This window comes from Ranitomeya variabilis, chromosome 5 (assembly GCF_051348905.1).
Source record: "Ranitomeya variabilis isolate aRanVar5 chromosome 5, aRanVar5.hap1, whole genome shotgun sequence".
In the NCBI taxonomy this organism is placed as follows: Eukaryota; Metazoa; Chordata; class Amphibia; order Anura; family Dendrobatidae; genus Ranitomeya; species Ranitomeya variabilis.
In genome coordinates this window covers 69,715,345-69,729,546 of record NC_135236.1, presented here as the reverse complement: position 1 = coordinate 69,729,546, position 14,202 = coordinate 69,715,345, and the positions used below count along the sequence as shown (strand labels likewise).

The window sequence follows — 14,202 nt, the reverse complement described above, 5'->3', positions numbered from 1 at the left end:
CTCAAAATCTTAATGATTTTGAGATGATCTGCAAAGAGGAGCGAACCAAAATTCCTCCTGACATGTGCGCAAACCTCATCACTAGTGATGAGCGAATATACTCGTTACTCGAGATTTCTCGAGCACGCTCGGGGGTCCTCAGAGTATTTTTTAGTGCTCGGAGGTTTAATTTTTATTGCCGCAGCTGAATGATTTACATCTGTTAGCCAGCATAAGTACATGTGGGGGTTGCCTGGTTGCTAGGGAATCCCCACATGTACTTATGCTGGCTAACAGATGTAAAACATTCAGCTGCAGCAATAAAAACTAAATCTCCGAGCACTAAAAAAATACACGGAGGACACCCGAGCGCACTCGGGAAATCTCGAGTAACGAGTATATTTGCTCACCACTACTCATCATCAACTACAAAAAACATCTGACTGCTGTGCTTGCCAACAAGGGTTTTGCCACCAAAGTATTAAGTCTTGTTTGCCAGAAGGATCAAATAATTATTTCTCAAAAAACAATGAAATAAATTTATATAATTTATACAGTGTGAGAGTTTCTGGATTTTAGGTTTGATATTCTAGCTCTCAACAATAAAATGAACCTACCCTTAAAATTATAGACTGTTCATGTCTTTGTCAGTGGGCAAACTTACAAAATCAGAAAGGGATCAAATACTTATATCCTCCACTGTATATGGACTATGGAGTGGATTATACTGTATAGACTATGGTGTGTATTATACTATATGGGCTTTGGGGATGCATTATACTGTATAGAAAATGGGAGTACATTATACTGTATGTGGGTGCATTATACTATATGGACTATGGAGTGCATTATACTGTATGGGCTATTGCTGTGCATTATACTATATGGATTATGGAGTGCATTATCCTGTATGGGCTTTGGGGGTGCATCATACTGTATAGAAAATGGGAGTACATTATACTGTATGTGGGTGCATTATACTATATGGACTATGGAGTACATTATACTGTATGGGCTATGGCTGTGCATTATACTATATGGATTATGGAGTGCATTATCCTGTATGGGCTTTGGGGGTGCATTATACTGTATAGAAAATGGGAGTACATTATACTGTATGTGGGTGCATTTTACTATATGGACTATGGAGTGCATTATACTGTATGGGCTATGGCTGTGCATTATACTATATGGATTATGGAGTGCATTATACTGTATGGGCTTTGGGGGTGCATTATACTATATAGACAATTGGGGTACATTATACTGTATGTGGGTGCATTATACCGTATGTGTTATGGGGAGCATTATACTGTATAAGCTATAGGATGCATTATACCGTGTAAGCTATGGGATGCATTACATCGTATGTGCCATGGGGAACATTATACCGTATAGGCTATGGGGAGCATTATACTGTATAGACAATAGGGTGCATGATACTATATGAACTATGGGGTGCGTTATACTGTGAGGGTTATGGGGTGCATTATATTGTATGGAGGACTATGTGGGGGTTAGTATAGTATTTAGAGGCTTATGTGGGAGCCTTTAAACTGTATGCAAGCAATTATACCGTGTGAGGTTTTGTGTGGGGACCATTATACTGTGTGGGGTCCATTATACAATGTGGAGAGGTGTGGGGCCATTATATTGTATGTAGGCCGATTATACTGCATGGAGGCCTGTGTGTGTGTGTGCGTGTGTGTGTGTGGGGGCGGGTGTTCACATTGAGGGATCATGCTGTGCATGTGGAGGGTACTGTGGCGGAATTCACTGTGGGGGTATCTTACAGTGTTTGTCGGACACTTTTGTTGACATCATACTTTACGAGTGCAATGAAAGGGGAATCCAGGGCATCAGTAGGAGGAAGGTTAGAGGGCACACAGAACCACACAGTAGGTGCAGTAATAGGGACACATGGAAGCAGCGGCTCAGTATTGGGGTATCAGCAGGATGAGCAGTTTGTGCAGGTTGGGATTAGTCCCATTGGCGACGGTGCTGGAAATGTGAGAAGTGAAAAGTGTCTTTGTTGTATTCCCTGCAGAAAAGTCCTAGCTGGAGAAATTGTCATGTTGGTCTGGGCCAGATGAAAATGTAAATGACTCCACCAGAAACAACATCAGCTGTAAGTCACCATCTATAACTGTACTGTAATCTCATATACTGTATGTTCTGCAGGACTGGTATCTGCCACTATATGTCACCATATGGCGGCAATATCAGTGCTGGTCTTTGTATAGAGATTTTTTTGTAACAGCGCAGCCATCTGCTGAGGTTCTCATACATCCACTATTGGGCTGTGCCACCATAGTTGTATTTTTGTTATGTAACATCCGAGGTTCCTGGTTGTTACAGTAGCATTGCTTTCTTCACGGGGTGAGTAATGTCATGCTTGGAAGCGAGGAAGGATCTCTTATCAGGTATTCACAAACATGCAACATGTTCTTATTCCAGGCCAGAAGGGGGAGCTCTGATCCAGATTGTGGGTGATTATATATATATTCTGGTCTGGAGGCAAAGTAGTCAGAGTGAGAGGAGTAAGTGAATGCCAGACAGCAGACTGGAGCAGACTGAGGCCGAGAGTCTGAGAAGGAGAAAGGTGCCATGCAGCCACATGAGGTACTGCAGCTCCTGGAAAGAGAGAGAAAGGAAAGTAGAACAGCTTGTAGAGAGCGGGAAGGGAAGTGAAGTGCAGGAGAGAGAAGAGCTGGAGAGAGACGAGCTGGAGAGAGAAGCTGTGACTGGGCTTCCTCCATGCTGAGCGCAGATACCAGTAGCCGGAAGACTGAGCTTGTGCAGTACTACACGTCTCACAGCAGAAACCGAAGGGACAGCAGATTGCAAGTCACCTGTCCACCATTGACACCTGAGGACACAGTAGCAGATAGAGCCCGGGTCGTGATAGAGATCCTGTAAAAGGGCTCGAGCTACCTGTCGTACGGGTAGTGTCCTACCAAAAAGAGGACAGAGAGAAAACGTGAGGACCTTGTGAGAGGCCTAAGGCAGCAAGGGACTACACCACAGCGCTAGAGGGAAGGCTTCCAACCCCACCTGGTAAAGGGGATTTCAGATTCGCGTCCAAGCCGGTCAGACCATATCACCACCTATGATCCGGTATCCTGGACTGTGGCTGCCTGAATTAATCAGTAAACCAGGTAAAGAGACTGCAACTTGTGTCCCCCGTTCCTTGCTACACCATCTACCATCTTTATCTACACACCGGGAGCCCTGGGGACCCAGCTTTACCTGTGGGTAGTCATACCATCTTTGCTGCCACAGCATCACCCCAGAGGACCCCTTTAAGCAGCGTCGGTCATCCCTGACCGAATACCACAGGTGGCATCACGAACACAAACTTTATTCAAACAACCCCTTAAAGACCTTTCCCTTATACATGGGTGCCCAGGGCCACAGACCTGTCACAAAACGCAACTTTCACCGATTACTGCAGTCACAGAATTAGTTACTCCTCATGACAAACATCTTTAGTACTTGTAGAGCACCTCTGGCTGTTATGACCTGCTGCAAATGTGATGTATAGCCAGACAGCAGCTTCTGGCCTCGTCCCTGTGGAGTCCTTAGCCCATTCCTTATTGGCAGGGGCCTCTAGTTCAGTAATATATTTGGGATGTCAAGAGAATTGTCTAAACATTTAAGAAAAGTGATTATTGCCTTGCCCAAACAAGGATACAATTAGATAAACGCGCACTGTGTTTCTAGGCATACAGATCGAAGTAGAGCTCATAGACCAAAAGTTATAGGAACACCGGCTACACTACCTGAATGCAGCAGAAAGATGAAACTGCCACCAGATTCCTGATAAGGCAGGTGGTCAAATACCCTCGAGTGACTGCAGAAGACCTGCTGTAAGATTTGAGGGCAGCAGGCACAGATTTCAGTTTGTACAGTAAGACACACTAAACTCTGAAGGCCTCCGTGTCCTAACTCCAAGAATTACACCTCTTATCACCTAAGACCAGAAAAAGCAGTTGACTTCAATATTGTCAAAACCATATAAATAAGCCAGAGATGTTTAGTAATTCTGGTCTGTGGAGCTATAAAATATAGCGGGAAGTGTTTTTTTTTTTGCCTTTGGGCCAGTGCAATGTCTGGATGAAAAAAAAAAAAGGCAAGAATACGCTTTAAAGAACACTCTGCATAGAATGAAGAATGCCAGTGGCTGGATAATTCCTACAGTGGAGCATGTCAGTGGCTGGGTGATGCCTACAGTCAAGCATGGCAGTGGCTGGGTGATGCCTACAGTCAAGCATGGCAGTGGCTGGGTGATGCCTACAGTCAAGCATGGGGGTGGCTTTGTGATGCCTACAGTGAAGCATGGCAGTAGCTGGGTGATATTTATAATGAAGCATGGCAGTGGTTGGCTGATATTTACAATGAAGCATGGCAGTGGCTCAGTGACCTCTACAGTGAAACATGGGGGTGGCTGGGTGATGCCTACAGTGAAGCATGATGGTGGCTTGAAGATGCTAGGCGATAACACCCTCCCTCTGTGAAGAAACTAAAGTTGGACATCATTGTACTTTTTAACATACCTCCAAGTCCACCAAGGCTTGGTCTCTGAAGAAGTCCTTGATGATTGTGGAGTGACCATCAAAATCACCCGACTTGAACCCTATAGAAAATCTTTGGTGGGACGTGAAAGAGGCAGATGCGTCAGGAAACCCAAGTATATCAGTAACCTGGAGGCACCTGTCCATAAGAAACAGGCCAAGATAACTCCGGAACGCTGCAAGAAGCTGCTGTCTGGCTATACATCAAATTTTCATCAGGTCGTAACAGCCAGGGGTGCTCTACTAAGTAATCGAGACCTTTATAAAGGGGTAAATAACTTTTACTAAAAGGCAAAGGCATTTTGTGTTGAATTTGGAAAAAACACTTATTAGTTGTGTTATTTACATGGCTCTTGTGTGATTGGTTTATTGCAGAAAGCAGAAAGTTTGTACATTTTGCTAATAAACCAACTTTGCAGTGGGGGTTGGAGTAATTTTGATTGCAGCCGTATATATCCATACTCACATGTATAAGAACACGCTCTCACTGCAGGGTACAACACTCCGGCATCCACCACACATGTGCATTCCTATTTAATGGTTGTTCCCATTGTACATTTTCATTAATATCCCATTATCACCATGAACAGAGAACCAGTCCAAAACGTCGAACCACAGTGGCGACCATCTTTAATGAGTCCATAGCTTACACACAATTCATGGCAGACGCCCTCGCTGAGTGCTACAGGTCCGGAACTTGCGTACATGGCTCAGCGAGTACAAAATTCTAGTCTTTTCAAGATAGGATAAAGCGAGGGGATGCCTATAAAATAAGGGGGGAGCCTTTACAAAAGCTAAGAATATGAGCCCCCCAAAAGGGGCAGAATAAAATTTAGAGAAGGGGGGTCAATACAAAAAAAAGGAAAAAGGGGGAGGGGCGGAACTTCCATAGAGAAATTGACTAAAGACCTAGGAAGCAAAATTCACAGGATAACGTCGGACCCCCATCCACCTCCCCTTAGCACTCAGCACAGCACCCACCTTTTAGGCAGAGTGTATGTCATGTGTGTATACGCATGTACAAATGGAATAGAGTGTGTAAATATATATATATATATATATATATATATGGAAATAGTCTATTTTCTTCTGCCGACATGAGTCTGTGCCCGTGGATATCCCTGAGGCTCATCTAGTCCATGATCCCATTTGGCGTGGCTTGCAACCTTACATCCACAGATCAGATTTTTTGGGGGATCCCGCAGCTCAGGATTCAACCCCTGAAGAAGGACTTGGTCCCAGATCCAATGAGGCAGAGGACGGAGTGGTGGGATTTCACTTGCGGGCTTGAAGAGTGTCTTGGAATTTAGTGCTGGTGTATCGAATGTGAAATCCCTTCTTGTTAATGGAGTCGTCCGAGTGGAACCTGATTGTCAGCGAGTCACCGGATGAATAAACTTCCTCTGGGGGCTGCGGGGAAAACAGGAAAAAAAAAAAAAAAAAAACAGGTGATCAAGCTTTACAGATTAAGAATAATCCAGAACCGTCAACGGGGACAAATTCAACAAAAAAAAGTAAAACGCGGGAGTAGTTTATCCATTGAGGCGACAGGAACATAATAAAAGCAACGCGAGCTTTGATACTGTAAAAGGGGCTCGTAACAAAGGACGAACAAAAAAACCACAGGCCCCAGATCCTGGGTTTATTCATGACTGCGGGAACCATCTCAAATGCGTCGACCTCCAGCAGCCTGCTCCTTATTCTGTAATAATCGTGTCGGGAGAAAACAATGACCTCACAAATGAAGTGGAAGATAAATTTTGAGGACACCTCCATTATTTTCGTCCCTGGGTTGTACTGGGGCCTTTAATCATCAGGACCGGGAGTGTACAGTGGGGAAAGAAGTATTTGATACGCTGCCGATCTTGAAAGTTTTCCCACCTACAAAGAATGGAGAGGTCTGTAATTTTTATCGTAGGTACACTTCATCTGTGAGAGACCAACAAAAAAAAAAATTAAAATCTAGAAAATCACATTAATTTGCATTATGTTGCATGGAATAAGTATTTGATCATCGACCCACCAGCAAGAATTCTGGCTCTCACAGGCCTGTTTTTCTTTAAGATGCCCTCCTACTCTCCACTCATTACCTGTATTAATTGGACTTGTTTGGTCCCATTACCTGCACAAAAAACATGTGTCTATACACAATCAATCACACTCCAACCTCTCCACCATGGCCGAGACCAAAGAGCTGTCTAAGGACACCAGGGACAAAATTGTAGACCTGCCCAAGGCTGGGTTGGGCTACAGGACAAAAGGCAAGCAGCTTGGTGAGAAGGCAACAATTGTTGGAACAATAACTATAAAATGGAAGAAACACAAGATGACTGTCAATCTTCTTCAGTCTGGGGCTCCATGCAGGGACTCGCATCGTGGGGTAAGGAGGATTCTGAGAAAGGTCAGGAATCAGCTCAGAACTACACAGGAGGACCTGGTCAATGACCTGAAGAGAGCTGGGACCACTGTCTCAAACATTACTGTTACTAACAAACTTCAATGTCATGGATTACAATTCTGCTGGGCACACAATGTCCCCTGCTCATGCCAGCACAAGTCCAGGCCTGTTTTAAGTTCACCAATCACCAACTAGATGATCCAGAGGAGGCATGGGAGAAGGTCATGTGGTCAGATGAGACCAAAATATAACTTTTTGGTATCAACTCCATTCACCATGTTTAGAGGAAGAAGGACGAGTACAGCCCCAAGAACACAGTCCCAGCCATGAAGCATGGTGGGGGAAACATCATACTTTGGGGGTGCTTTTCTGCAAAGGGGATAGGATGACTGCAACGTATTGAAGGGAGGATGGATGGGATCATGTATCGTGAGATTTTGGCCAACAATCTCCTTCCCTCAGTAAGAGCATTGGAGATGGGTCGTGGTTGGGTCTTCCAGCATGACAATGACCCGAAACACACACACAGCCAGGGAAACTAAGAAGTGGCTCTGTAAGGAGCATTTCAAAGTCCTGGAGTGGCCTAGCCTGTCTCCAGACCTGAACCCCATAGAAAATCTTTGGAGGGAGCTGAAATTCCACGTTACTCAGCGACAGCCCCAAAACTGGAAAGATCTGGAGAAGATCTGTATGGAGGAGGGGGCCAAAATCCCTGCTGCAGTGTGTGCAAACCTGGTCAAGAACTACAGGAAACGTCTGACCTCTGTAATGGCAGACAAAGGTTTCTGTACCAAATATTAAGTTCTGTTTTTTCATTTTATCAAATACTTATTTCATGAAATAAAATGCAAATTAATAGTGTGAAAATCATATAATGTGATTTTCTGTTTTTTTAATTTTTTTTATTTTTAGGTTCTGTCTCTCACAGGTGAAGTGTACCTACAATAAAAATTACAGACCTCTCCATTCTTTGTAGGTGGGAAAACTTGCAAAATCGTGAATGGTGGATCCTGTGTTATCTACTGTATATAGAGGTGTTATCAGTCATTGTACAGGAGGAGGTGGTGAGCTGTGACATCACCTATTGTGAATGGTGGATCCTGTGTTATGTACTGTATATAGAGGTGTTATCAGTCATTGTACTGGAGGAGGTGAGCTGTGATATCACCTATTGTGAATGGTGGATCCTGTGTTATCTACTGTATATAGAGGTGTTATCAGTCATTGTACAGGAGGAGGAGGTGGGCTGTGACATCACCTATTGTGAATGGTGGATCCTGTGTTATCTACTGTATATAGAGGTGTTATCAGTCATTGTACAGGAGGAGGAGGTGAGCTGTGACATCACCTATTGTGAATCTTGTGTTATCTACTGTATATAGAGGTGTTATCAGTCATTGTACAGGAGGAGGAGGTGGGCTGTGACATCACCTATTGTGAATGGTGGATCCTGTGTTATCTACTGTATATAGGTGTTATCAGTCATTGTACAGGAGGAGGAGGTGAGCTGTGACATCACCTATTGTGAATCTTGTGTTATCTACTGTATATAGAGGTGTTATTGCTCACTGTAATCCTGTGTCATGATAATGAGACTGCTGAAGGAGTCTTTTATATAGAAGAGGACATTGGAGTCTAGTATTAGGCCTAGTGGTCAGTGTGAAATTTTCACAATTTCCGACACTTCACTTTAGCATAGATCATAAGGAAAATAAAACAAACAAAAAAACAAATAAATAAAATACAGTTTGAAAATAAATGTACCATAAAAACCTGATTGAAATAATCGGTGACTTTTTGATGACACATACTCTTGTAAGGTCACAGTCCTGAGACGCAAACACAGTGGCTTTCTCATCTGAAATATTTGCTGTTTCACACTACCAGTATGGAGGAAACTCACGCTTACACTGTGGCTATGTGCTCTGAAATCCTCCATCTCGCTTTATGCCGTGGATTTCACCTTTTGATGTGCAGAGTGTGAAATGCACGGCTCAGCAGAGTCACGGTCTCAGGTATATTCGCAGCGGTATTCCCTCTGCCAGCAGACATTACACTAGACTGACGCTTCTATACAGAATGATATTCACAGGTATTACTGACGTGGATCGTCCTGCACCATTTCTACCGTGGAGGACTGCAACAGAAATTGCCGTGTGGGAACGCACTTTAATTCTTTATAGCTGGCTGTTTTGTGTTTGATACTGTAGTCATAATGAGTGGTGGATGAAGGGGGCTGGCTCAATTCTGTTTTCAGTAGCTAAGCCAACTTCCTCCTATGTAAATGCTTGGGCTATGAAAGAAAATGGAGTTGACTTAGCCACTCTAATGAGAAAACAGCCAGTCCCCTTAGAGCAGCATAATTAGTGCTGGATAAAGGGGGCTGGCTGACTGAACATTCCAGTAGCTAAGCCAGCCTCTTCCCTCTCTGTATATGCCTGGGCTGTGGAAGAAAATGGAGCTGGCTTAGCCACTAATAAGCAGGTGGCCAGTCCTCTTCGAGTAGCATTACCAATGCTGGATTTATGGGGCTGGCTGACTGCTCATTGCAATAGCTAAGAAAGCCTCTTCCAAAACAGGGGCTTGTCTTCGCTAGTGTAATTAGCAAACAGCCAGACCCCTTAGAGCTGCCTAATTAGTGCTGGATAAATGGGGTTGGCTGACTACTCATTCCAGTAGCTAAAACAGCGTCTTCCTTTGTATATGCATCACATGTGAGAGAAGGGGGCTGGCTTGGCTACTGGAATGAGCAGTCAGCCAGCCCACTTCACACAGCCCTAATTACGCTGCTTTATGTGTTGGGCACAAATTCGTAGTGCGGTCACCAGGACCAGAACTTGAAACTAAAGATCGAGTTATGTTTCGGATGTAGAATTGCATAGCTCTTGCTGACATAACACAAGGGGTTTATTAAATAAAATGGTGACGCTACATGGGTTTAAAAAAAAATAAAAAATAAAGGCCCCTATGTAGTCTTTTATCTGGATCTACAATGGATTTATCTTCAGAAATATCATGTAGATGGAGGACATTCCTGTGTATACAGCAATATTTCGACGATCCTTACACGGTGGTTGGACATCCAGCTGTCCTCTTTTATAGAAACCGGCTGAATCATTTCCTGAAAGCTCCAGACCCGCAGAATGGAGCCGCAGCCATTCATTTTCTGCATGGAAACGACCACAGCGGGCACAGAGGCGGTCACCGTCCACCGGACCCCAAATGACTGCTCGTACTGAATGGAGGAATTACACGAGGATCACAGCCCTCCGGTGCCGCGTCATTATTTCCGATGGGCCACCTACATGGTTTACCCAGTAGTTGTAGCGTAAGAAAGTGCTGAGCGCGGGCAGGAGGAGCCTTTATGGCTTTTTTCTCTTCCATTCCGATTTCCTGCAGAGGGCCACACATGGAGGATTCAGCAGGCAGAGGAATGACCACGATGGATGATCTGGGCCCATTATACAAGGAGGATTACAATTATTCTTCATTCTCACAGCACGTTACCCTTTATTACCGCGCAAAGGCGGGCCGTACTCAAGTATTTGGATATATTTTCTGTGACTAAAAACATTATGGAGATTGACACAATTTGTACCCAGAATTCTGGTGCGTTTTGCGCAGTTAGGCTACGTTCACACTTGCGTTGTGCGCCGCAGCGTCGGCGCCGCAACGCACAACGCAAACAAAAACGCAGCAAAACGCATGCACAACGCTGCGTTTTGCGCCGCATGCGTCCTTTTTTTCATTGATTTTGGACGCAGCAAAAATGCAACTTGCTGCGTCCTCTGCGCCCGGACGCGGGCGCCGCAGGGACGCATGCGGCGCAAAACGCAAGTGCGACGCATGTCCATGCGCCCCCATGTTAAATATAGGGGCGCATGACGCATGCGGCGACGCTGCGGCGCAGCCCGCAAATGTGAACGTATGCTTAAAGGGGTTTGCTCGCCCTTGGGGTACAAGTTTGCAGTCACTGTATGTGAATCCTCACATCGCGCATACTGCGTGCCATGAGGATTCTCCGATGCCAGAAGCGTGGCCACAAGTATGTGATTAACATCCATGCAGTCACATGCCTACTAGACATGCACGGCCTCGCTCAATGCAAGTGTATTAGGCAAGGCTGGACAAGTCTAGTCGGAATGTGGCCGGAAGTATGCAAATCGCACCGGAGACTACTCATAGCGCTGGGAGGTTACTCTTTGTGACTGCAGATTGGTATGACTGCAGACTAGTAGCCTAAGGCCGTACAACCCCTTTAAAAAGTACCAAGTTTACTGACAGCGTGAACCATTTTTGGGGTGCAAAACAGCGTTGTACAATATGCCATCCATTTTGTATGAATTTGGTGCAATTTGTAGAACTTTCACTCAAATTAAATTATTTCTTGAGTCTTCACTCTACAAAGGGGTTATCCACTTTTTGAAACTTTTTTTTATTACTTAAAGGCATGCATTTGAAGATAAAAATTCATTTTTGCAATTGGGTTTCATTAAAAAAAAAAAAAAAAAAAATTAGTATTTTGATTTTTCCCAGGCTTTTTCCCTGCACATTCAACTTCGATGTGGCCTGTGGTCATCATAAATCAGCTGAATAGTGCTCAGACAGATGAAAGTTACATACTCCCTGGCAGACTGAGAATAGGCTCACTGATGGATTTTCAGTTAACTCATTCTGCAGCCAGCACTAGGCAGTGCAACACGGGGGTTATAGAAGGAAAATTATGAAAAATTCTTACTGAAACCCAATTACAAATATGATACGAAGAAAAAAACATGATTGTACATTAAAAAAAAGAAAGAAAAAAAGTTTCCAAATGTGGCCACCCCCAATTACAGGAAGTTCAGAATGCTCACGTCAAGGAGAAACATATTTAAGAGGAGAATGACGCGATATCCCTTTTTGGCAAAATGATCCAAAAAGTCTACCAGTCCACCTCTTTCCAGCCTGAAGTGGCTGATAACAGGGAACAAAAGGCTGCATCTAACCACAAAGGATTCGGAGATAATTAGATTTTTTATTTGTCCCTTATAAAGAGTTATATACGTTTTTAGTTGCTATGTTTAAGGTCGCCCCTTGAAACATCTGACCGGTGGGACCCCCACCAATCTAATACCGGTGGTCTATCCTAGGAACAAGCCATCAATTTAAAGAACCAGAAACTTTATAAACTTGTGTCAACTTTAAAATGGCGCCGGACCGTGAAAATCAAATGTTGAAAATGCACACGCATACATAATGCAGCCACACTGGTATACATACCCCTGACCCGCAGTATCTCCCCATCCTGGGGGAGGTCTCAGTAGGCCCATCGTATATCTCTATGTAGTCGTAGCCACAGTCCTGCTCCTCCTCCAGCTCAAAGCTCTGGAACACCAGCTCCACCCCATAGTTTCCCTCGGACTGCAGGTGCCACGTGCATTCTGTGGCCGCTGGGTGCACGTCATCCCCAAATTTAAAATGGGAGTATAGCTCCTTGGTGCGAACTTCTGCCAGTAATGTCCCTCCGCATTCTAAGGAGGAAAAAGAAAAGAATCCATTTCTAATCAATCCCATCACGTAATGTCACAGTCTCACGAGAACCGTCTCACGAGAACCGTCTCACGAGAACCGTCTCACGAGAACCGTCTCACGAGAACCGTCTCACGAGAACCGTCTCACGAGACCACTAATTTAGGCTTAGGCAATTTAGCATCGAGTATAAGCAACCAGGCAAATTATTGGCACTGGTTACTTTCAGAACGAGCAGGGGTGACTATTATGTGAATGTCTACCCCTCGGGGATAAAAAAAAACCTCTTGGGTGACAATATGTAGAAGAGAGGGAGAGGGAGGAGATGCAGCTGCAGATTATTATGTAGTGAAAACACATGAAGGAGGTGGAGCCAGAATGGTAGACATCTAACTGGCTTAGGCCTCTGACATCATATTAGGAAGGCTCCGCCCACACAGCAGACCGAACACAAAGGGAAGGAACCATCAAAAATATTCAGGTCATAGCTTGAGTTCATGTGAACGTTGGAGACAAGTTTTAATGTTCATTAGTAAGGAGGAGCTGGGATGTTTCTTACCAGTTGTCACCTCGGCCACAAATCCCCTTTTCTGTACGGAATTGTCAGAAATGAATTTGAGAAACATGTGGCTTCCAGGAGCGACCAGTGGATCGGGGACCTTACTGCCGCAGAGACGTCTTAGGACCGGAGCCTGAGCATTCACACCAGAGTAAACCTCAATGTGGTCATACATACATTCCTGGTGGGACTCCATCTCCAGCTCCTTCATCACCTGCCAGGGAAAAAAAAAAAAGGGGGAACATCGAGTGACTACTGAGAAAACAAGAAGCTTCTAATTTACATCCATAATTTCTCTATAGTCAGGTCCTTTCCGTTTTATAAAAGTAGGACAAACATTGGATGTAAACCAGACAACTCCATTAATTTACATAGGACATCAGGTTTGGTATTTTGGGTCTTTTCAGGAAGAGTTTAGTCTTTTCTATTTAATAAATATTTTCCCTATATTTGGTGTAAAAAAATATAAAATATTTGGGAGTCACTGAGACAGAACTATAGGATTCAACCGGTTCAGCCTTCGTTTCACAAACCAACTGTTCTAAAAATCCCCTACAGATGGTCCAGGAAGTCCCAACCCCATTCCCCTGGCATCCATGGTCTCTCTCGTGCCTTCTGTCATGTATCTTTGGCTCCCTTCGCCCTTTTGCCAACCAACATCAGACTGCAAAATGTTAGAAGCGGTCTGCGCTATCTATTGGGAACACTGAGTGGCACCATCATATCTCCTTTTGTTGGCACCATCCAAGTTACGCCATATTTTGAGGATACTTTTATAACAAGGAATTATTTTTTGAAGGCCATAATTCTTTAGGGGCACAATATGAGGTGCTGTCTATTGGGAGCATTAACAAGGTGGCCCCACCAGCGCCACCCGCCCTTCAGGCCAGCGCCACCCGCCCTTCAGGCCAGCGCCACCCGCCCTTCAGGCCAGCGCCACCCGCCCTTTAGGAGTCTCTTTCTGGGAGGCAATATTTTTTAGTAACAAATCATATGTGCCAACAATTTTTGGAGGCATTAACTTTTAGGTCCAGCGAGTGGCCCTATTTCGGGAGTCACTATTAGTAAGTACACTGTGGCACTATGTAGCGTAATTCCTGCAGACACTATGGCAGTATTAGACGCACAGGCAGTTTAGGCCACAGGAGGGTATTACGGTTGTTCATAAACAATATTTATTT

At 44.4% G+C, this 14,202-nt stretch overlaps 1 protein-coding gene across 2 annotated transcripts in view; it reads right to left on the bottom strand.

Moving 5' to 3' along the window:
* Positions 1-5,166: 5,166 nt before the first annotated feature.
* BMP1 (bone morphogenetic protein 1) overlaps positions 5,167-14,202 on the bottom strand; it is a 115,383-nt gene continuing 106,347 nt past the window's right edge. For both annotated transcript variants that reach the window (XR_013215546.1, XM_077262146.1), the window contains exons 18-20: positions 13,022-13,235; positions 12,214-12,464; positions 5,167-5,963 (exon numbers count right to left, since the gene is read on the bottom strand). Coding sequence is in view for 1 of the 2 variants with exons in the window: in XM_077262146.1 (XP_077118261.1) it covers positions 5,829-5,963; positions 12,214-12,464; positions 13,022-13,235 (600 nt within the window). In the remaining variant the exon portion in view is untranslated. The remainder of the gene's footprint in view (positions 5,964-12,213; positions 12,465-13,021; positions 13,236-14,202) is intronic.